Source organism: Nerophis ophidion, linkage group LG07 (assembly GCF_033978795.1).
Source record: "Nerophis ophidion isolate RoL-2023_Sa linkage group LG07, RoL_Noph_v1.0, whole genome shotgun sequence".
NCBI classification, from domain to species: Eukaryota; Metazoa; Chordata; class Actinopteri; order Syngnathiformes; family Syngnathidae; genus Nerophis; species Nerophis ophidion.
The window spans coordinates 35,367,768-35,392,658 of record NC_084617.1 but is presented as its reverse complement, the minus strand read 5'-3'; the positions used below and the strand labels follow the sequence as shown (position 1 = coordinate 35,392,658).

General features: G+C 45.1%; 1 protein-coding gene across 1 annotated transcript in view; it reads left to right on the top strand.

The window, feature by feature from the left end:
• The window catches only part of si:ch73-29c22.1 (kelch-like protein 20), a 32,062-nt gene extending 17,608 nt beyond the window's left edge, over positions 1-14,454 (top strand). Inside the window, exons 6-8 of the mRNA XM_061906105.1 lie at positions 9,508-9,719; positions 9,780-9,886; positions 14,015-14,454. Of these exons, the coding sequence (XP_061762089.1) occupies positions 9,508-9,719; positions 9,780-9,886; positions 14,015-14,072 (377 nt within the window). The 3' untranslated portion in view covers positions 14,073-14,454. The remainder of the gene's footprint in view (positions 1-9,507; positions 9,720-9,779; positions 9,887-14,014) is intronic.
• The last annotated feature ends 10,437 nt before the right edge of the window (positions 14,455-24,891 follow it).

Genomic DNA, 24,891 nt, shown 5'->3' with positions numbered 1-24,891 from the left:
CAGATCTAGTCTTAGACTTAGATTGGTCACATATAGTCTTCGACATACATTGGTCGGATCTAGTCTTAGACTTAGATTGGTCGGATCGAGTTTTAGACTTAGTTTGGTCACATTTAGTCTTAGACTTGGATTGGTCGGATTTAGTCTTAGATTTAGATTGGTCAGATCTGGTTTTAGATTTAGATTGGTCACATTTAGTCTTAGACTTATATTGGTCAGATCTAGTCTTAGACTTACATCATTCATATCTTGTCATAGACCTACATTGGTCACATATAGTCTTAGACTTACATTGGCCAGATCTAGTCTTGGACGTAGATTGTTCAGATCTAGTTATAGACCTAAATTGGTCACATCTAGTCTTGGATTTACATTGGTCATATCTAGTCTGAAGACTCGCCCCCTCTGAGTCCATTTATTTTAAACATTGTTCTTCTTTCAAAGAAATTCCAACACCATAGTGTAATTTAAACCGAAACATCAAACCGTTTTAGATGTAGTCCAGTACAGTACGGAGGACTGTACAGGAAGTCTGGACACTCTGACAGTATGTCGGACATGGACACACACAGAACCAAGATAAACAAGAGTTATGTTGAGCTGCCAACCGTTTGGACTATTTCTGTCTCTGAGAAGTACAGGCCCGTAGAATTCCCACAAACTATTTCTGGTCAGGGTCTACTGTTTAGGAATACAGTTTTTAAAAGGGAGACCTTAGAGGAATGTCCTCTTTTCTGACTGACAAATGTTACAATGTTGGATGTTTCATGTTCTGATACCTCTGACTGCTGTGTTGTTAGTAAGTTTTTCCAGCGGTCCATTACTCTTCTCCTGTAGGCTTGTACCTGCTCTGTGCCTCTCTATACTGGTACTGTTGTCATCCCTTCTGGTCCGTGGACTTGTTTTGTCAACATGGGCCAGTGCACATTTAGATAAACTGCTGAACTTTGACAGAACGACAGCACCGCTGCGTCTCCATTTCCTCAAAAAGCTGCGGCGTGCTGGATGAGGGAGCTCCATCCTTAGGAGCTTGGACAGAGAGCAGGAGCATAAACAAGGGTGTGGAACAGCAGCTGCACAGTTAAAGAGAGGAAGGCACTGCAGAGGGTGGCGAAAGAAACCGGTCTCTCTCTTTGATCCCCTCCAATTAAGCAGTAGGACCACCAGTCTGAGGAACAGCTCCTTTCTAGAAGCTGTGAGACTAAGTTTACACTACAGGCCAAAGTGGCCCAAATCTGATGTACTTTTTTTTTAAATCATCCATCCATCCATCCATTTTCCTCCGCTTGTCCGAAGCCAGGTCACTGGGGCAGCAGCCTAAGCAGAGAAGCTCCAGACTTTCCTCTCCCCAGCCACTTCGTCCAGCTCTTCCCGGGGGATCCCGAGGCGTTCCCAGGCCAGCTGGGAGACACAGTCTTCCCACTGTGTCCTGGGTCTTCCTCGTGGCCACCTATCGGTCGGACGTGCCCCACCTCAGGGAGGCGTTCAGGTGGCATCCTGACCAGATGCCCGAACCACCTCACCTGGCTCGTCTCCACGTGGAAAAGCTGCGACTTTACACTGAGCTAACTTATGTCCGTCAGTAATTTCAATACGGAAGCACTAAAAACTAAAACAAAGATGGCAGGGAGAAGACATTCTTTCGGAAAACATTTATGTAGCCTGGTGTAAATTGCAATGCTTTCTGGCCTGTGTGTGACCTTTTCCGCATTGAAAGTATCTTTTCTCTCTTTTCGTTACACCAGTGTTCCCAGTGTGGGCATTTTCCACTGAGTTGCGTCATATGCTCTCTCCCCTTCCAAACTGAGCCTATTCCCTCCCTCCCACCTTGTATTCAGAGTAAAAGGAAAAGCTCTCTCCCCCCTACAAACTGAGCATACTCCCTCCCTCCCACCTTGTATTCAGTGTATAAATTATTATCTTTTTATTTATTTAAATATTATTTTTTTTTGTCATGAAAAAGGGAGGTTTTTTGGGTTGGTGCCGTAATTTTAAGTGTATCTTGTGTTTTTTATGTTGATTATAAAAAAAAAAAAACATTTTAAAATAAAAAAATTTAAAGAAATTAATAAAAACAATTCTGCTGCCCGGTACCAATCGGTAGTTGGGGAACACTGATGTAGACCACAACGAAGTGTTTTATGTGGAGGAAGAAAATCACAATATGACCCCGGAACACCTCCACAAACAAACTACTTGCAGACATATTTGGAAAGCGGGTTATTAATGACAATGTATAGCAAAGTTTCCATCAAAGTACAGAACCCAAAAGCAGTGAAGTTGTCATGTTGTGTAAATGGTAAATAAAAAGAGAATACAATTATTTGCAAATCATTTTCAACTTATCTTCAATTGAATAGACTGTAAAGACAAGATATTTAGTGTTCATACTGAGAAACTTTGTTATTTTTTGCAAACATTAGCTCATTCAGAATTTGATGCCTGCAACATGTTTCAAAAAAGCTGGCACAAGTAGCAAAAAGACTGAGAAATTTGAGGAATGCTCATCAAAAACTTATTTGGAACATCCCACAGGTGAACAGGCTAATTGGGAACAGGTGGGTGCCATGAAATGCTCAGTTATTCACAAACAAGGATGGGACGACGGTCACCACTTTGTCAACAAATGCATGAGCAAATTGTGGAACGGTTTAAAAACAACATTTCTCAACCAGCTATTGCAAGGAATTTAGGGATTTCACCATTTATGGGTCTGTAATATAATGAAAAGGCTCAGAGAATCTGGATAAATCACAGCAGATAACATTAAATGCCCGTGACCTTGAGTCCCTCAGGAGGTACTGCATCAAAAAGCGACATCGGTGTGTAAAGGATCTCACCACATGCACTCAGGAACACTTCAGAAAACCACTGTCAGTAACTACAGTTGGTCGCTTCATCTGTAAGTGCAAGTTAAATCTACTATGCAAATGCAATACATTTATCAATAACACCCAGAAACGCAGCAGTCTTCGCTGGGCCCCAGCTCATCTAAGATAGACTGATGCTAAGTGTAAAAGTGTTCTGTGGTCTGACGAGTCCGCATTTCAAATAGTTTTGGGAAACTGTGGACGTTGTGTTCTCCGGCATAAAGTGGAAAAGAACTATCCGGCATAGCTCGGTTGGTAGAGTGGCCGTGTCAGCAACTTGAGGGTTGCAGGTTCGACTCCCGCTTGTGCCATCCTAGTACTGCCGTTGTGTCCTTGGGCAAGACACTTTACCCACCTGCTCCCAGTGCCACCCACACTGGTTTAAATGTAACTTAGATATTCGGTGTCACTATGTAAAGCGCTTTGAGTCACTTGAGAAAAGCGCTATATAAATATAATTCACTATATAAATATAATTCACAACTATACGGATTGTTCTTGGCGCAAAGTGGAAAAGCCAGCATCTGTGATGGTATTGGGGTGTATTAATGCCCACGACATGGATAACTTACACATCTGTGAAGGCACCATTGATGCTGAAAGGTACATACAGGTTTTGGACCAACATATGTTGTCATCCAAGCAACGTTATCATGGACACCCCTGCTTATTTCAGCAAGACATTGTCAAACCACGTGTTACAACCGCGTGGCTTTCATAGTAAAAGAGTGCGGGTACTAGACTGGCCTGCCTGTAGTCCAGACCTGTCTCCCATTGAAAATGTTTGGTGCAATATGAAGGCTAAAATAGCAGAAATGAGACTGTTGAACAGCTTAAACTGAACATCAAGCAAGAATGGGAAATAATTCCACTTCAAAAATGTGTGTCCTCAGTTCCCAAACCTTTACTGAGTGCTGTTAAAAGAAAAGGCCATGTAACACAGTGGTAAAAATTCCCCTGTGACAACTTTTTTGCAATGTGTTCCTGCCATTAAATTCAAAGTTAAAAATAATTTACAAAAAAAAAAAAAATTCTCAGTGTGAACATGAAATATATTGTCTTTGGAGTCTATTCAATTGAATATAAGTTTGAAAGGATTTGCAAATCATTGTATTCTTTTTTTATTTACCATTTACACAACGTGAAAAATTCACTGCTTTTGGGTTTTGTACATCTAAGATACATATGATCTACACCACAGTTGTCAAACTGGAGGCCCGGGCGCCCAATCTGGTCCACCACATTATTTTATAGGGCTTTCGAAAGCCTGTAAATCAGGGGTCACCAACCTTTTTGTAAACAAGAGCTACTTCTTGGGTACTGATTAATGCGAAGGGCTACCAGTTTGATACACACTTCAATAAATTGCCAAAAATAGCCAATTTTCTCAATTTACTTTTAATATATATATATATATATATATATACATATATATATATATATATATATATATATATATATATATATATATGTATATATATATATATATATATATATATATATATATATATATATATATATATATATATATATATAAATGGAGGCGGGGCTTGGTAAAAAAACAAACAAGAAAAACACTAGTTTTGTTTCTTGGTCTCCTGGTCGCTGTAACTGGAGCCCGTCTTCTTCACCTCCATGACGTTGCTAGGCTCACACAGACCACCTTGACTGGGGAGGCATGGGAAGTGAAGTGCAATTGCGAAAAGATCTGCAAAGGTGCAAGAGGGCTCAAAATACACAAGAGCAAGGCCAAGGACAAGGCCAAGTGTGGACAGGGACGGACACAGGCACACCGCTCAGACGAACAGTCTGGTGAGACGCAGGAAAACCCTAGGCAGGAAGCAAACCATAGTCCTAGAGATCTCTCAGTGCTTGCAATCCCCCAAAACCCCACAAGGACAACCTCAAATGCCATCCGAGAAAGCCCACCCCAGCTAACGAAGGAAAGAATCAAGTGGCCTAAGATGAATGAGACCAAGGAGTGGTCCATGCTCGATGAAGATCTGGAAAGGGTGCTTGAAATGGTTCAAGCAGGTTCAGTAGAAAGGAAGGTGGATTCACTCACAGCCATCACCTAAAACTTGGGAAAAGAGCGGTTTGGAACAGTGCCAAGGAGAGAGAACAAAGCCAGACCAGAAAAGCAGGAAAACAGAAGAGAAAGAAAGATCAAACAACTTCGGAAGGAGATTAAAACCCTGAGAAAGCAATTCAAATTGGCAAGCATGGAAGAAAAGGAAGGTATAAAAGAACTGCCAGCCAGCCTCCGCGAGCAGCTCATCAGGCTGAGAAGGGCTGAAGGGCAAAGGCAAAGGCGGAAAAGGCAGGAAGCTGCACGAGCCCAGTTCAAAAAAGACCCCTATCGCTTCACCAAGTCACTTTTGGGAGAGGCGAGGTCAGGGACTCTAACAAGTTCTAAGGAGGAGGTGGAGGAGTTTGTTGAAGAGACATTCAGTGACCCTTCAAGAAACAATGCCCTACCAGGAAATCTCGGGCTTGGTACCACCAGTCCACCAACATCCTCCCTCAGCACAGAATATCCATCATGGAGAGAGGTTCAAGAGGTTGTCAAGCACGCAAGATCAGCTTCCGCCCCAGGTCCCAGCGGTATACCCTACAAAGTATACAAGAAATGCCCTAAGCTCCTACACAGGCTGTGGAAGCTTATGCGGGTTATATGGGCCAAAGGAACCGTACCAACAAGCTGGAGACGGGCAGAAGAGTGCTTTGTGCCGAAAGAACGGGGATCCACAAAGATCAGTCAGTTCCGAACCATTTCCTTGCTAAGTGTGGAGGGGAAAATCTTCTTTTCAGTGCTGACCAAAAGAATGAGCTCCTTCATGACCCGGAATGGATATATTAACACCTCTATCCAGAAGGGCGTATCGAAGGGTTCTCCGGGTGCCTGGAGCATACAGGGCTCCTCAGCCAACTTATCCAAGAAGCAAAGGAGAAGAAAGGCAACCTAACCGTAGTCTGGCTTGATTTTGCTAATGCATATGGGTCAATTCCCCATAACGTGATCCAAGTGGCTATGGACCATTACCACATCCCACATCACATCCAGGGGATGATCACCAGCTACCTGGGAGACATCAAGCTACGATTCCAGGCAGCCATGTTCACAACTAAATGGCAGCCAGTGGAGAAGGGAATAGTGACAGGGTGCACCATCTCTCCCATCTTGTTTGTCATGGGAATGAACCTGATCATCTCTGCAGCGATCATAAAGTCAAGAGGACCAAAGACTGCAGCAGGAAGTCAACAACCAGCAATCAGGGCATTCATGGATGATCTTACCGTGATAACACCAACTCGCGTGCAGGCGAGATGGGTCCTGGCGGAACTGGATTGTATGGCTACTTGGGCAAAGATGATCTTCAAGCCCAAGAAATCAAGGTGTCTGGTGAGCCAAAAGGGAAAAACAACGGGAAAGTTCAAGCTGCTTGTTCAGGGGGAAGCAATCCCAAACATCCAAGGGAACCCCATTAAATGCCTTGGAAAGTGGTATGATGATTCCATGACGGATAAAAACAGCATCTCCAGCACCGAAAATCAGGTTGAAGAATGGTTGAAAAGGATTGACAAGTCTGGTCTGCCTGGGAAATACAAGTGCTGGATCTACCAGCATGGCTTACTCCAAAGACGTATGTGGCTTCTCACCGTGTACGAAGTGGCGATAACAACAGTTGAAGGGTTGGAGAGGAAGTTCAACAAGTACCTTCAGAAATGGTTGGGTATACCCCCGAGCTTTACATCTACGGGGCTCTACATAAGGTCGGGCCAGCTCCAGCTCCCCCTGTCTTCAGTTCTGGAGGAGTTTAAAGTCGCAAAATGCAGACTTTCCCTGACGTATAGGGACTCCCAAGATCGGCTGATCAGGGAAGCTGGAATAAGAACAAGATCTGGCAGGAAGTGGGCCGCTAGCACTGCTATTGCCCAGGCAGAATCATCTCTCAGGACCAAAGATACCATCGGAAGCCTCTGCACTGGAAGACAGGGTCTAGGAACATCACATTTCCAGCAGTGGTCCAAGTCCACTCCCAGGGAAAGGAGGACCTTGATTCAGGATGAAGTCCGAAACCTTGAGGAAGAAGGAAAAAGAGCTAAAGCCATCGAGCTCGCAACCCAAGGTGCCTGGACAAGGTGGAACCTTCCCAAGAGGAACGTGACGTGGAGTGAACTGTGGAGGCTGGAGCCGTTTCGTATCTCATTCCTGCTTCGAGCAGTATATGAGACCCTGCCGACCCCAGTCAACTTGCATAGGTGGGGAATGAGGGAGGACTCGCTGTGCAGGTTGTGTGGCGGTAAAGGAACTATGGCGCACATTCTGTCTGGGTGCAAAACAGCATTGACCCAGGGAAGATACAGGTGGCGCCATGACAAGGTGTTGGCAATGCTCGCAGACATCTTGGAGCAAGAGAGGAGAAAGAAACACCCAGCCAAAACAAAACCATTGCTGAGCACCATCACCTTCGTGAAAGAGGGTCATAGACCAGTTGTCCAAGGCCAAGCCAACCAAAACCTCTTGCAGTTGGCCCAGGGATGGGGCAGAAGCTCCTCTTCCCAGAGGCAGTGCTGTCCACCACTTTGAGACCAGACATAGTTTTGTGGTCCCCAGAGGGAAAGAAAATCATCCTGGTGGAGCTTACTGTCCCGTGGGAGGAGGGATGTGAGGAAGCGCCAGAGAGGAAGAAAACAAAGTAACAACAACTTGTCCAGAACTGCCGGGACGAGGGGTGGACAGCATGGCTGATGACAGTGGAAGTTGGTTGTCGAGGATTCCCTGCGCAATCTGTGTGGAATATGATGACAAAGGTCGGATTGAGAGGTCACTTGAGAAAAACAGCCGTTCGTAGGCTGGGAGAAGCGGCGGAGAGAGCCTCCTGTTGGCTCTGGCATAAAAGAGAGGACAATAGCCGGAAGCCTGGATGAGAGGAGCAGTGACCCACCAACCGGAGAGTGTTGTGGTTAAGGGTCGAAACACTCTGTGAACGTTGGGGACCACCTGATGACCTCTTGTCCAGGCCAAAGCTTTATCCATTAGAAATGGATTATAATAGCATCTTTGATATATTTGCAAACTACAAGCAGAGGAGCATGTGTGGCAGCGCACACACACAGAGTACTTACAAGCAGACACAGTGTGTGGACAGAAAAGGGAAAATGGACGCATTTTGGTGTAAAAAGTAAAGATAAAGGTGAAGTTATAACACTGAAACACCCTCAGGATGAGGTGTTTTACGACATGGCTAGCTAGCTAGCCGATAATTTAGACATTAGACTTAGACAAACTTTATTGATCCACAAGGGAAATTGTTTAATTGTACAGATGTACAGATAACATCCATCCGCAGTGTTTTAGATACTTCTAAATAACTAATCCTCGCATGCATGGTGACAAATAAGTTTCTTACAAGTTCATTATCACTGGAGGACGCGGAATATCCAGACATGCTTCACTACACACCGGCGTCACCGCTAACAAAAGCTAACACTCCTAAATGTAAACAAATGCCATGGGTGAATCTACTGTAATGATACCAAGTAAAAGAGCATATTTAGTCGATACTACTCTTATTATATCAATATTTTTTAGCATCATAAAATCTTTTTTCGTGTTTTTTCGTGGACGGCGTGTCGCAGTGGGAGAGTGGCCGTGCGCAACCCAAGGGTCCCTGGTTCGATTCCCACCTAGTACCAACTTCGTCACGTCCGTTGTGTCCTGAGCAAGACACTTCACCCTTGCTCCTGATGGGTTCTGGTTGGCGCCTTGCATAGCAGCTCCCTCCATCAGTGTGTGAATGTGTGTGTGAATGGGTAAATGTGGAAGTAGTGTCAAAGCGCTTTGAGTACCTTGAAGGTAGAAAAGCACTATACAAGTACAACCCATTTATCATTGATCATTTATTTATATTATGTTTATAGAGTCAGGAAATATGTCCCTGCAGACGCGACGTTTTTGAAAATGACCAATGTATGATCCTGTAACTACTTGGTATCGGATCGATACCTAAATGTGTGGTATCATCCAAAACTAATGTAAAGTATCAAAAAAACAGAAGAGTAAGTGATAACTACATTTTAACAGAAGTGTAGAGCATGTTAAAACTGAAAATAAGCAGATATTAACAGTAAATTAACAAGTGGATTAATAATCCATTTTTTACAGTTTATCCCACATAATGTGGACAAAATAATAGGTAGATAAATGACACAATATGTTACTGCATAAGTCAGCAGACTAATTAGGAGTCTTTGATTGTTTACTTTCTACTAAAAGACAAGTTGTCTAGTATGTTCACTATTTCATTTAAGGACTAAATTACAATAATAAACATATGTTTCATGTGCCCTAACAGTTTTTGTTAAAATAAAGACATTAATGACATTTTTGTGGTCCCCATTATTTAGGAAAGTATCGAAATACATGTTGGTACCGGTCCCAAAATATTGGTCTTGAGGCAGACTTAATAGAATAATATGTACAGTATATTCATGTATTATTCGGTGTTCCCCTTAATAAAAAAAAAGTTCACAAGAAAGTGTTAAATATAGAGTTAAATGTTTCAGATTTGAAAGTTGAAGATTGGTGTTTGAGTGACATGTGACATAGTACATGAAAATTAATGTTTCGCAGTGGAGAAATACAACCCTGAAGATGGCAGCTGGTCCATATGTGGCCACATGTCCACTCCCAGAGAGAATGCGGGCTGCGCTGTGTACCTGGGACACATCTATGTGGGCGGGGGCAGAGACGACCTGGGTTTGAACCTGTGCACGGTGGAGCGCTTCAACCCGGACACCATCAGGTGGACACCCGTCAAGCGCCTGCGGAGCAAGAGGGACAACGTGAGTAGCGTACATGCAAGCCAGGATGTGACATTTAGTTTCACTCTGCTTGTGTTCCAGGCGTCTCTGGTGGTCTATGACGGAGCTCTGCTGGCCGCCGGGGGCTCCGATGGTGTGACCGATTTAAAAACAATCGAAATTTACAATCATGAGAGCAGCACATGGAGGTAAGACAAGAATCTATGCTAGCTAGTTTATATTCCTGAAAAACAAAACCAATAGTGTCACGTGGGGGTCGCATCTTACTGCGGGGGTTGTTCTCCCGGGATGCAGACGGACCCCTTTGGACGAAGCGTGCAGGTCGGAACATGATGTATTGTCATAAATTATACACCGTACAAAGAAACAGGAAACAAACAAAAGGAAAGCGTGTCGAATGCACGGGAAGCTAAGGCAACTACTTAGCACAGTAATCATTAACTAGGAAATAGGAATAACCCAATGTAAACATTCAGCAAACAACGAAGTCAGCCTGAGCGTGGCGAGAAACATGAATAAATAACTTTCTGATTAGTGCTTGGCAGCAGTTCACAAAACAGAAACTAAGGGAGTCCAAAACTAATAGAACATGACTACAAAAAACATGATCCGGGCCATGGATCATGACAGTGCTCCCCTTTGAGGACAGATTCCAGATGTCCCCAGAATACCACAAAAAACACCAAGTTCAAGAGTCAAGGGAGGGCGGAGGAAGGAGTTGGTGGTCGGTCGCCAGGCCAAGTGTCCCCGAATCACCCGAGGACAAGTCAAGTGGTGGCGGCGAGTGGAACGCCGCTCCAGCAGGCGAGGCGGACGACCACGGAGTGGCCACCTCCATTGAAAAGGTGGACGCGAGTGACGCCAGAACCTCAGCAGCCTCTGAGTTCTACACCCAAGTCGTGGAGCTTGAACGGCAGGCGAAGAGACTGCCGTGGTGCTGGAAGCAGCCATGGAGCAGTAAGCGGAAGCAGCCGTGGAGCAGTAAGTGGAAGCAGCCGTGGAGCATGTGCTAGCCGTGGAGCAGGTTCTAGCCGTGGAGCAGGAACGGGTGCTAGCCTTGAAGCAGGGACTGAGGGGCTGAGGTTAGCCGTGACCTTGGCGGAGGTGGCCTGGCTGGAGGTTCTGGCTTGGCACGCCAAAGAACAGATGGTGGTGGTGGTCGGGCAGGAGATAGCAGTCTGGTTGGGTGCAGCTTCCTTTTTTAGTTGCAGCAGAATGTTTATCTTTGCAAATTGTTTTTTTTACATGAAAATAATTGTTTTTATCTTTGCAAATTGTTTTTTAACTTCCAGAAAAAAAAATGGGAATTTTTTATACTTGCAAAAAATTGTTTGATTACTTGCAAATCGAATTTTAAATTAAATTAAATTGTTTATGTTTGCAAATCAATTTAATCTCCACCCTGCTTCTTTTTCTTTATTGTTGGCAGAGGGCTCCATCCGCAGAAAATAGTAGCTTTGACAAGCCTTAAATGGATTCAGCAGCACCCCCTGTGTTTATAGAGTGATAATTAAAGCTGGAATACGTCTGGAATACAAAACGTTTTTAAATTTGCAAAAAAAAATTGGTTTATTTGAGAATAATTTTTTTACTTGCATAAAATTGTTTTTATTTTTGCAAATTGTTTTTTAATTCAAGAAAATTTAAAAAATAGAAAAAGATAGAAAAAAACTACAAAAGAAAACCATTTGCAAGTATAAAAACTTGCAAACTATGTTTTTATTTGAAGAAAGTTGTTTTAGAAATAGTTTACTTTTGTAGTTTCAGAAAATGTTTTATCTTTGCGAATCGTTTTTTTTTACATAAACATTTTTTTTTATCCTTGCAAATAGTTTTTAGACTTCCAGAAAATAGTGTTTATACTTGCAAATCCTTTTGTTTGCAAATTGTTGTTTACTTGCAGCAAAATACACATTTTAATTGAAGAAAATTGTTGTTTTTTTAATTAAAGGAATTTTTTTTTTTTTTTTACTTGAGGATCGTTTTTTTATTCACAAAAATGTTTTTATTACTTGCAAATAATTTTTTTATCCATCCATCCATTTTCTACCGCTTATTCCTTTTTGGGGTCGCGGGGGGCGCTGGCGCCTATCTCAGCTACAATCGGGCGGAAGGCGGGGTACACCCTGGACAAGTCGCCACCTCATCGCAGGGCCAACACAGATAGACAGACAACATTCACACTCACATTCACACACTAGGGCCAATTTAGTTTTGCCAATCAACCTGTCCCCAGGTGCATGTCTTTGGAAGTGGGAGGAAGCCGGAGTACCCGGAGGGAACCCACGCATTCACGGGGAGAACATGCAAACTCCACACAGAAAGATCCCGAGGCTGGATTTGAACCCAGGACTGCAGGAACTTCGTATTGTGAGGCAGACGCACTAACCCCTCTGCCACCGTAAACAAAAATTTTCTTTTTTGTTTGCAAATTGTTGTTTTACAGTACTTGCAGAAAAAACATTAATTACCCGATTGTAGCTGAGATAGGCGCCAGCGCCCCCCGCAACCCCAAAAGGGAATAAGCGGTAGGAAATGGATGGATGGATGGATGAAAAATATTTTCTTTTTTACTTGGGAATCTTTTTTTCTTTCAATGAAAGTTTTTTTTTTTTTTTACCTGGGAATCGTTTTTTCACTTGCAAAAATAAATGTTGTATTGCTTGCAAATAATTTTTTTAAGTAAAGAAAATGTTGTTTTTGGTTTGCAAATTGTTGTTTACTTGCAGCAAAATTGTTTATTAATTGGAGAAAATAGTTTTTTACTTGGGAATCTTTTTTTTTTAATCAAAGTTTTTTTTTAAACTTGGGAATCGTTTTTTACTTGCAAAAATGTTTTTATTTGCAAATCATTTTTTAATCAAGCAAAAATTTTATTTTTTGTTTGCAAATTATTTAACTTGCAAAAAAACTTTTATTGAAGAAAATTGTTTTTTATTTGGGAATTGTTTTTTTTACTTGCAAATATAGTTTTTTTTACTTGCAAGTCATTTTTTTAATTAAAGAAAAAAATATGTGTTCGCAATTTGTTGTTTACCTGCAGAGAATAGTTTTTTATTGAATAAATTACTTTTCTGTTGGTTTTTTTTACTTGGGAATTGTTTTTTCACTTGCAAAAAATTGTTTTTATACCTGCAACTAGTTTTTGTACTTGCAGAAAATGGTTTTTTTTTTCACTTCCAAAAAGTTTTTCTACTTGCAGAAATTTTTTATTTTTATTTGCGAATTGCAAAACCATTTTTGGGTGTTTTGGCACTAACTTATGGCTGCCCTCAGAGGGCTGTTGATAAGTGAAGTGAAGTGAATTATATAGCGCTTTTTTCTAGTGACTCAAAGCGCTTTACATAGTGATACTCAATTTCTAAGTTACATTTAAACCAGTGTGGGTGGCACCGGGAGCAGGTGGGTAAAGTGTCTTGCCCAAGGACACAACGGCAGTGACTAGGATAGCGGAAGCGGGAATCGAACCTGCAACCCTCAAGTTGCTGGCACGGCCACTCTACCAACCGGGCTATACCGCTATAACAGTGAATAGTACATAAATATTCATATTTAGGATTCAGTTCTTGATATTATTATTCGACAATTGCTTGTACATTTTTTATTTAAAAAATCACCTACACTGTAAAAAAAAAAAAAAAAGTCTGTAGATTTTACAGTGACAAAAAAAAAACTGGTCAGTTTATCAGAACATTTGCCAACATTTCACCGTAAATATCTTTTTTTTTTAACGACATATTACTGTAAAATAAAATAAAAAACTGGCATATCAGTTGCCAGAATTTGAACACAAAAATATGGTGGTATTAAAGCATATTACTCTAAAATGGAAAAACGCTACAATTCTGACTATTGTTCTGATAAACTGACCAGTTGTGTTTCTTTTTTATTGCTAAATCTACATATTTATTTTTTTAAATGTTTTTTTACCAAGCAATCTACTGTTGTTATCATGGCGTATCACTCTCAATAGAAAAACAATACCAATGTTTTTTGTTTTACGTTCAAATTCAAACTGAGTTGCATTTTTTTTATATACCAGTTTTTAAATCATTGTCATTGATGTGTACAATTTAATGGAAGTCAGAGCAAACATTTCGGTATTTATTCTTATAAAAAAAAAGAAAAAGTTTTAGAGTATATGGTGATAAAATATTTGTTGCAATATTAGATAATAATATAGTTTAAAATGTCATGCTGTAGGTGCATTTTTTTTTCCAAGTGCCCTTTTCCACGTGACAGGGAGGGACTGGGTGATCCGTGCCAGGCTCCTGTCCATACTGGATCTGACCATCTCCCTTCTCGCTCCCTTGCAGACACTTTGGAAGCATGAAGCACAAACATCCAGGAGGCAGAGTGGCCGTGCTTTGCTGAGCACCAACAATGCAGCCGCAACTACGTGAGGGAGGGGACATGGCCTAATGGATGTCTGCGTCGCACACCGTGAATGACACACTTCAGCCCAGCAGCATAATGAGTCACTAATTGAAGGGTTTGCTCCAAAAATGAGCTGCATTAGTAAACTGCTGCTTCACAATAACTCCACACGTTGAATTAAAAGACATTAGAGGCTGAAAGCTTTCCTTTTGCTATTTTTACCACCCCTGCTTGCATAGAGAAGAACGGCCTTCTAGAGCAGTGGTTCTCAACCTTTTTTCAGTGATGTACCCACTGTGAACATTTTTTTAATTCAAGTACCCCCTAATCAGAGCAAAGCATTTTTGGTTGAGAAAAAGAAATAAAGAAGTAAAATACAGCACTGTCATCAGTTTCTGATTTATTAAATTGTATAACAGTGCAAAATATTGCTCATTTGTAGTGGTCTTTCTTGAACTGTTTGGAAAAAAATATATAAAAATAACTAAAAACTTGTTGAAAAATAAACAAGTGATTCAATTATAAATAAAGATTTCTACACATAGAAGTAATCATCAACTTAAAGTGCCCTCTTTGGGGAATGTATTAGAGATCCATCTGGATTCATGAACTTAATTCTGAACATCCATCCGTCCATTTTCTACCGCTTATTCCCTTCCGGGGTCGCGGGGGGCGCTGGCGCCTATCTCAGCTACAATCGGGCGGAAGGCGGGGTACACCCTGGACAAGTCGCCACCTCATCACAGGGCCAACACAGATAAACAGACAACATTCACACAAACATTCACACACTAGGGCCAATTTAGTGCTGCCAATCAACCTATCCCCAGGTGCATGTCTTTGGAAGTGGGAGGAAGCCGGAGTACCCGGAGGGAACCCACGCAGTCACCGGGAGAACATGCAAACTCCACACAGAAAGATCCCGAGCCTGGATTTGAACCCAGGACTGCAGGACCTTCGTATTGTGAGGCAGGCGCACTAACCCCTCTGCCACCGTGAAGCCTGTATATATATATATATCTATATATATATATATATATATATATATATATATATATATATAGTATATATACATATATATATATATATATATATATATTATATATATATATATATATATATATATATATATATATATATATATATATATATATATATATATATATATATATATACATACACATAAACAAACATGCATACATAGTGTAGATATTTCTACATATATACATACATAAATGCACACTGTACATACAAACCCCGTTTCCATATGAGTTGGGAAAACATTTGCAAAACATTTTCAACCCATATTCAGTTGAATATGCTACAAAGACAACATCCATCCATCCATTTTCAACCGCTTATTCCCTTTTGGGGTTGCGGGGGGCGCTGGCGCCTATCTCAGCTCCAATCGGGTGGAAGGCGGTGTACACCCTGGACAAGTCGCACCCTCATCGCAGGGCCAACACAGATAGACAGACAACATTCACACTCACATTCACACACTAGGGCCAATTTGTTGTTGCCAATCAACCTATCCCCAGGTGCATGTCTTTGGAGGTTGGAGGAAGCCGGAGTACTCGGAGGGAACCCACGCATTCACGGGGAGGACATGCAAATTCTACACAGAAAGATCCCGAGCCTGGGATTGAACCCAGGACTGCAGGACCTTCGTATCGTGAGGCAGTACGAAGGTCCTGCAGCCCTGGGATCGACATATTTGATGTCGAACCCAGGACTGCAGGACCTTCGTATCGTGAGGCAGTACGAAGGTCCTGCAGCCCTGGGATCGACATATTTGATGTTCAAACTGATAAACATGTTTTTTGTTGCACATAATCTTTAACTTTAGAAATTGATGCCAGCAACACGTGACAAAGAAGTTGGGAAAGGTGGCAATGAATACTAATTAAGTTGAGGAATGCTCATCAAACACTTATTTGGAACATCCCACAGGTGTGCAGGCTCATTGGGAACAGGTGGGTGCCATGATTGGGTATAAAAGCAGCTTTCATGAAATGCTAAGTAGTTCACAAACAAGGATGGGGTGAGGGTCACCAATTTGTAAGCTAGTTTCCGAACAGTTTTAAAACAACATTTCTCAACGAGCTATTGCAAGGAATTTAGGGATTTTACCATCTACGGTCTGTAAAATCATCAAAAGGTTCAGAGAATCTGGAGAAATCACTGCATGTAAGCGATGATATTACGGACCTTTGATCCCTCAGGCGGTATTGTATCAAAAACCGATATTAGTATGTAAAAGATATCACCAACACGGGCTCAGGAACACTTAATAAAACCACTGTCAGTAACTACAGCTGGTCGCTACATCTTTAAGTGCAAGTTAAAGCTCTACTATGCAAAGAAAAAAACATTTATCAACCACACCCAAAAACGCTGCTGTCTTCGCTGGGCCCGAGCTCATGTAAGATGGACTGATGCAAAGTGGTAAAGTGTTCTGTGGTCTGACCAGTCCACATTTCAAATTATATTTGGAAACTGTGGACGTGGTGTCCTCCGGAACAAAGGGGAAAATAACCATCTAGATTGTTGTAAGCGCAAAGTTCAAAAGCCAGCATCAGTGATGGTATGGGGGTGTATTAGTGCCCAAGGCATCGGTAACTTACACATCTGTGAAGGCACCATTAATGCTGAATGGTCCATACAGGTTTTGGAGCAACATATGTTGTCATCCAAACAACGTTATCATGGACGCCCCTGCTTATTTCAGCAAAACAATGCCAAGCCACGTGTTACAACAGCGTGGCTTCGTAGTAAAAGAGTGCGGGTACTTTCCTGGCCCGCCTGCAGTCCAGACATGTCTCCCATCGAAAATGTGTGGCGCATTATGAAGCATAAAATACGACAGCAGAGACCCCGGACTGTTGAACGACTGAAGCTCTACATAAAACAAGAATGGGAAAGAATTCCACTTTCAAAGCTTCAACAATTAGTTTCCTCAGTTCCCAAACGTTTATTGAGTGTTGTTAAAACAGAATGTGATGTAACACAGTGGTGAACATGCCCTTTCCCAACTACTTTGGCACGTGTTGCAGCCATGAAATTCAAAGTTAATTATTACTTGCACAAAAATATATAGTTTATGAGTTTGAACATCAAATATCTTGTCTTTGTAGTGCATTTAATTGAATATGGGTTGAAAAGGATTTGCAAAGCATTGAATTCCGTTTATATTTACACAATTTCCCAACTCATATGGAAATGGGATTTGTACATTGTGGAGAGGGGCGTGTCTTAAGCGTCCCCTGCGGGCGGGGCATGTGCAGCAGCCGGTCATGAAGCAGCAATCAGGTGAGCGGATACCTCAGCTGGGACGAGTTATCTAATCACCTGTTCCCTTTATCAGCAGCGTTGGAGACCATGAGCGGGGCTGTGAATGCCAGACACGAGAGAGCAAGAGGGAAATGCTCTGGCCCTGTTGGGGATGACGCCGAAGGGCGAATATGGTGATGTAGTGAGCTGATGAAAAACTGAAAAGACTCATGAACATTGAAAGTGTAAAGAAATATTAAAAGTGTTGTAAACTACTCTGCCAAAGTGTGGTGTTTCCCATGAAGCAGCGAGAAGCCGGGACGGAGATTTCTACAGTGGCGCCCAACTAAAAGAACCCGGAAGGGATGTCGGCACCAACTCCACTCGAGGCGCTTGGGCAGGTGTTGGCCCAGGTGGCTGCAGCGAGACAGCAGCAAACCCAGGTGTTAAAGACACTAATGGACAGAGCGGAGGCAACAGGAGGGGGAGCGAGCATGAAGCGCATTGTGGAAGGTGAGGACCCACAAACATTTTTGGACATTTTTGAGGTGACAGCAGTGGCAAATAAATGGCCAGAAGAGGAGTGGGGGGCAAAGCTGCTGCCGCTCCTGGTGGGGGAGGCACAGCGGGCGGGGTTGAGTCTCCCGGCAGCCGCCCGCCTGCAGTATGTCAACCTCCGGCACGCCATTCTGGATCGGGTCGGCAGCAGCACCGAGGACCATCGGAGGAGGTTTAGGGCGATGAGGCTGGAGCTGGATGACCGCCCTTTCGTGTTCGCTTACCGGCTGAGGGGCCCTGCGACCAGGTGGCTCCAGCCCAACGGGCAGGATCCGGGGATGCTGGATGCCATCATTTTGGAGCAACTGTTGGACGCCATCCCAAGCAGAACCTCAGCGTGGGTGAGGTACCACAGCCCCCCTGATGTAAAAACGGCGGTAAAATTGGCGGGGGAACACCTGGCGGTGCAGCGGGAGGCGACTCCGAAGCCGGCTGCAGGACCTACCGTCACGCCCCGCCGCCAACTCGCCCCAAGATGGGGGGGGTCGGGGAGAACCAAGCCCCCCGGTCACGAGGAGCAGGTTTGCCACCCGGACACGGAAAAATCCACATACACACACACGCACACGCACACACACACACAACAAGGGGGGTACACGGGGATATATTAATAATGTTGATTGCGTGTTGCAGGGTACCAGCGCTGCAGATAGAGGGCTTCCCTAACAGAGAGCACCTCAAATGCCAGGGCCGGTGTGCTGCGGGTGCGGACAGCCCGGTAACGTGCGCCGGGAATGCTCCATGATGGAGGTGTGGCAGGTGATGCGGGTTGCCGGACCTCCAGTACGCCCCACCCCCGATCCAGGAGAGACGTACTACGTCCTGGTAAGGGTACAACGGAGTACATACCGGGCTATAGTGGATTCGGGGTGTAAGCAGGCTCTGATCCACCAAAACCTGGTTCGACCCGGAGTCTTGAGGCAGGCAACACGGGTGAAAATTAGGTGTATTCATGGGGATGTGCACGAATATCATATTGTCCATCCATCCATCCATCCATCCATTTTCTACCGCTTATTCCCTTTTGGGGTCGCGGGGGGCGCTGGCGCCTATCTCAGCTACAATCGGGCGGAAGGCGGGGTACACCCTGGACAAGTTGCCACCTCATCGCAGGGCCAACACAGATAGACAGACAACATTCACACTCACATTCACACACTAGGGCCAATTTAGTGTTGCCAATCAACCTATCCCCAGGTGCATGTCTTTGGAAGTGGGAGGAAGCCGGAGTACCCGGAGGGAACCCACGCATTCACGGGGAGAACATGCAAACTCCACACAGAAAGATCCCGAGCCTGTATTTGAACCCAGGACTGCAGGAACTTCGTATTGTGAGGCAGACGCACTAACCCCTCTGCCACCGTGAAGCCCTGAATATCATATTGTACCAGTGGAAATTGCATATGGCAAGCAAAAATATCATATTGTACCAGTGGAAATTGCATATGGCAAGCAAAAACATAGAGTTGAGGTAGCCGTAAGTACGCACCTCTCGCACCCCGTAATTTTGGGCACGAATTGGCCGGGATTTAATAAATTATTGGCACAATGTGTGGGAGTGCGTTCACGGACAGTAGGAGAGGGGATTATCCGCGCTGTTCTTAGCGGCGACGCGGCTTCATCCGGGAGTGCCGAGCGGGAACGGTCGGGGGCTTCGCGGGAGGCCCCCACGGCTCCTCGATGGTCACCTACGGAGGACTTCCCCCTCGAGCAGTCCCGTGATGAAACCTTGCGCGAGGCCTGGGACCAGGTCGATTTTATTGATGGTCAGCTGGTGCGCCCGGGGAAAACGCGGATATTCCCACATTTTTCAATAATTAGGGATAGACTTTACTGAGTGTGCCGTGACACGCAAGCAGGGGAAGAATGCACTCAGTTGTTGGTGCCAGAATGCCACCGGGAAATGATTTTCCAGGCGGCGCACGTTAACCCAATGGCTGGACATTTAGGATATGACAAAACACTTAATCGGGTCATGGTCCGATTCTATTGGCCAGGCCTCCGGGCGGATGTGCGCCGGTGGTGCGCCGCTTGCCCGGACTGCCAGCTGGTGAATCCAGTGGCCACCCCACGGGCACCGTTACGCCCATTGCCGCTCATAGAGGTTCCATTCGAAAGAATTGGCATGGACCTCATCGGACCATTTCACCCGAGTACACGGGGATACCGCTTTGTGTTAGTCCTAGTGGATTACGCAACACGGTATCCCGAAGCAGTGCCTTTGCGCTCCATCTCCGCCAAAAGTGTTGCGCAAGCACTGTTTCAAATTATCTCCCGAGTTGGAATCCCGAAAGAGATTTTAACTGACCAGGGCACGTCCTTTATGTCACGCACAATAAAGGAACTGTACGGATTATTGGGGGTAAAAGCGATCCGCACCAGCGTGTATCATCCGCAAACTGATGGGCTGGTGGAGCGGTTGAATAAAACGCTGAAAACAATGATCCGTAAGTTTATGCACGAGGACAAACAAAATTGGGATAAATGGTTGGACCCCCTAATGTTTGCGATGCGGGATGTACCCCAGGCCTCCGTAGGTTTTGCACCTTTTAAGTTGTTGCATGGCAGGAGGCCTCGCATAGTGCTGGACGTCATTAAAGAAAGCTGGGAGGATGGTCCAAGCTCCAGCAAAAATGAAATACAATACGTCCTTGACATGTGAGCAAAACTCCACCAGGTGGGGCACTTGTCACGCGACAATTTGCTCCGTGCTCAAGAGCGTCAACAGCGCACGTACAACCGGGAACCCAACTGCGTAAATTTACACCGGGAAATAAATTCCTTGGATTACTTCCGACTTCAAGCTCTAAATTACTTGCAAAGTGGCAAGGACCCTTTGAAGTCACGCGGCAAGTGAGTGATGTAGATTATGAAGTTCGGCGCTCGGACCGTCATGGGGACACGCAACTTTACCATATCAATCTACTGAAGGCATGGAGACAGGCGGAGCCTGTTTCCATGGCGACGGTGGTGAAGGAGGAAGATGAGTTGGGACCAGAGGTCCCGCACTCTGGACCAACCCCTCCGCTTTCCTGTAACAACCAGCTCACATTGGCCCAGCGAGCGTAGGTAGCTGAGTTGCAGCGGCGCTTTGCTGACGTGTTCTCATCACGGCCCGGTCGCACGAATCTCATCCGACATCACATAGAGACCAGCCCGGGGATTACGGTGCGGTCTCGGCCATATAGGCTCCCCGAACAAAAGCGTAAAGTTGTGCGAGAGGAATTTTAAAAAATGCTTGAAATGGGGGTGATAGAAGAATCTAACAGCGCATGGTGCAGTCCCATTGTTTTGGTGGGGAAGAAAGACGGGGCCGTGCGTTTCTGTGTAGATTACCGCAGGGTGAACGATCAGTCACGTTTTGACGCATACCCAATGCCTCGGGTCGACGATCTCCTAGATCGGCTGAGCACTGCTAATTTTTTCACCACACTGGATTTAACCAAGGGCTATTGGCAGATTCCCTTGTCACCAGAGTCCCGGGAAAAAACTGCATTCTCCACTCCGGACGGTTTGTACCAATTCGTGACACTTCCGTTCGGCTTGTTCGGTGCGCCTGCCACGTTCCAGCGTCTCATGGACCGGGTGCTGCGGCCCCACGCTGCATACACGGCTGCCTACTTGGATGACGTAATCATCCAGAGTGGCAGCTGGGAACAGCACATGCGGCAGGTCGGTGCGGTGCTCGAGTCCCTGAGGCAGGCGGGGCTCACTGCCAACCCGCCGAAGTGCGCAGTTGGCCGGAGGGAGGTACAGTATCTGGGGTACCACTTTGGGGGGGGGTGCAGGTGCGGCCGCAGGTGGACAAAACAGCGGCGATCGCGGCTTGTCCACCTCCCAAGACAAAAAAAGAGGTGAGGCAGTTCTTGGGGCTGGCGGGATACTACCGGCGGTTCATTCCGCGAATTGGACTGGCCCCTTGATGGACCTCACCCGAAAGGGTGCTCCAGAACTGTGGACGGAGCAGTGCCAGCAGGGATTCGAGAAGGTAAAAGAAGCACTCTGTGAGGAGCCGGTCCTGCACATGCCTAACTTTGAGATCCCTTTTTGTCTGCAGGTGGATGCGTCGGGTCGGGGGCTGGGGGCAGTACTGTCCCAGCAGGTGGAGGGGGTCGACCGCCCCGTGTTATATCTCAGCCGTAAGTTGTCGGACTGGGAGGCGAGGTACAGCACGGTGGAGAGTGAGTGCCTCGCCATCCGGTGGGCGGTCGGGACCCTCCGCTACTGCCTGTTGGGTCGGGCCTTCAGCCTCTACTCGGACCACAAACCGCTCCAGTGGCTCCAGCGCATGAGGGACACCAACGCGAGGATCACCCTGTGGTATCTTGCCCTACAGCCCTACAACTTCCGGGTGGTCCACAGGCCGGGTCCTCAGATGGCCGTGGCTGACTTTCTCTCTCGGCCCTCTATGTAGGGGGAGGGGGAAGTGGGCGCGGCCGGACGGCTGCCCGACCTGAATCGGGCGGTCGAGGCATGTAGAGAGGGGCGTGTCCTACGCGTCCCCTGCAGGCGGGACATGTGCAGCAGCCGGTCATGAAGCAGCAATCAGGTGAGTGGATACCTCAGCTGGGACGAGTTATCTAATCACCTGTTCCCTTTATCAGCAGCGTTGGAGACCATGAGCGGGGCTGGCACAGAGAGTGTGAATGCCAGACACGAGAGAGCAAGAGGGAAATGCTCTGGCCCTGTTGGGGATTGACGCCGAAAGGCAAATATGGTGATGTAGTGAGCTGATGAAAAACTGAAAAGACTCATGAACATTGAAAGTGTAAAGAAATATTAAAAGTGTTGTAAACTACTCTGCCAAAGTGTGGTGTTTCCCATGAAGCAGCGAGAAGCCGGGACGAAGACTTCTACATACATATACATACATACATTTGTACATTCGTACATACATACATACATACATACATACATACATACATACAAACCCTAAAGCCAGTAAAGTTGTCACCTTGTGTATATGGTAAATAAAAATAAAATACAACTATTTGCCAATCTTTTTCAACTTATATTGAATTGAATAGACTGCAAAGTCAAGATATTTAATGTTCACACTGAGAAAATTATTCTTATTTTTTTTTAAATAATCATTAACTTAGAATTTAATGGCACCAATACAAGTTGTCACAAGGGCATTTTTTACCACTATGTTACATGGCCTTTCCTTTTAATAACACTCAGTAGAGGTTTGGCAACTGAGGAGACACATTGAAGTAGAATTATTTCCCATTCTTGCTTGATGTAGTTTAAGTTGTTCAACAGTCTCCCTTCTGATATTTTAGCCTTCATATTGCACCACACATTTTCAATGGGAGACAGTTCTGGACTACAGGCAGGCCAGTCTAGTACCCGCACTCTTTTACTATGAAGCCACGCTGTTGTAACATGTGGCTTGGCATTGTCTTGCTGAAATAAACAGGGGCGTCCATGATAATGTTGCTTGGATGACAACATATGTTGCTCCAAAAGCTTTATGTACCTTTCAGCCATTAATGGTGCCTTCACAGATGTGTAAGTTACCCATGCCTTGGGCTCTAATACACTCCCATACCATCACAGATGCTGGATTTTACACTTTGCGCCTAGAACAATCCGGATGGTTCTGAGGACATGACGTTCACCGTTTCCAAAAACAATTTGAAATGTGCACTCGTCAGACCACAGAACACTATTCCATTTTGTGTCAGTCCATCTTAGATGAGCTCTGGCCTAGCGAAGCGTTTCTGGGTGTTGTTGATAAATGGCTTTGGCTTTCCAATAAACTGTTGAAGCCTTTAAGTCTCACCTTAAAACTCATTTGTATACTCTAGCCTTTAAATAGACTCCCTTTTTAGACCAGTTGATCTGCCGCTTCTTTTTGTTTTCTCCTCTGTCCCCCCCTCCCTTGTGGAGGGGGTCTGGTCCGATGGCCATGGATGAACTACTGGCTGTCCAGAGTCAGGACCCAGGATGAACAGCTCGTCGGAACCCAGGATGGACCGCTCGCCTGTGTATCGGTTGGGGACATCCCTACGCTGCTGATCCGACTCCGCTTGGGATGGTTTCCTGTGGACGGGACTCCCGCTGCTGTCTTGGAACCGCTTTGAACTGAACTCTCGCGGCTGTGTTGGAGCCACTATGGATTGAACTTTCACAGTATCATGTTAGACCAGCTTGACATCCATTGCTTTCGGTCCCCTAGAAGGGGGTGGGGGGGGGGGGGGGTGATTGCCGACATATGTGGTCCTCTCCAAGGTTCTCATAGTCATTGTCACCGACATCCCACTGGGTGTGAGTTCTTCTTGCCCACTGGGTGTGAGTTTTCCTTGCCCTAATGTGTTTTTTTCCGAGGATGTCGTAGTGGTTTGTGCAGCCCTTTGAGACACTTGTGATTTTGGGCTATATAAATAAACATTGATTGATTGAAACGTTTCACTCAAAAAACATGTTTTTAGTAACATTTCTAACTGATGTACAAGTGGAAAAAGTAGTCAGCTTTGTAATAGTATGACACGTTGATGACACGATGGGGACACAATGGGGACACAATGGGGACACGATGGGGACACAATGCGGACACGATGGGGAAAGGTTGGGGAAACGTAGGGGACACGATGAGGACACCTTGCGGACACAATGGGGAAACATAGGCGACACCGGGACACGGTGGGGAAAAGATAGGGAAACGTTGGGCACACAATGGGGACACGATTGGGACATGATGGGGACATGATGGGGACACAATAGGGAAACACTGGGGACGCATTGGGGACACAATGAGGAAACGTTGGGGAAACCTTGCGGACACAATGGGGAAACCTTGGGGACACGATTGGCACATGATGGGGACCCAAAGGGGACTCCATGGGGAGACATTGGGGACACGATGGGGACACGTTGGGGAAATGATAGGGACACGATGGCGGCGCATTGGGGACACAATGGGAAAACAATGGGAAAATGTTGGGGACACGATGGTGACACATTGGGGACATGATGGAGA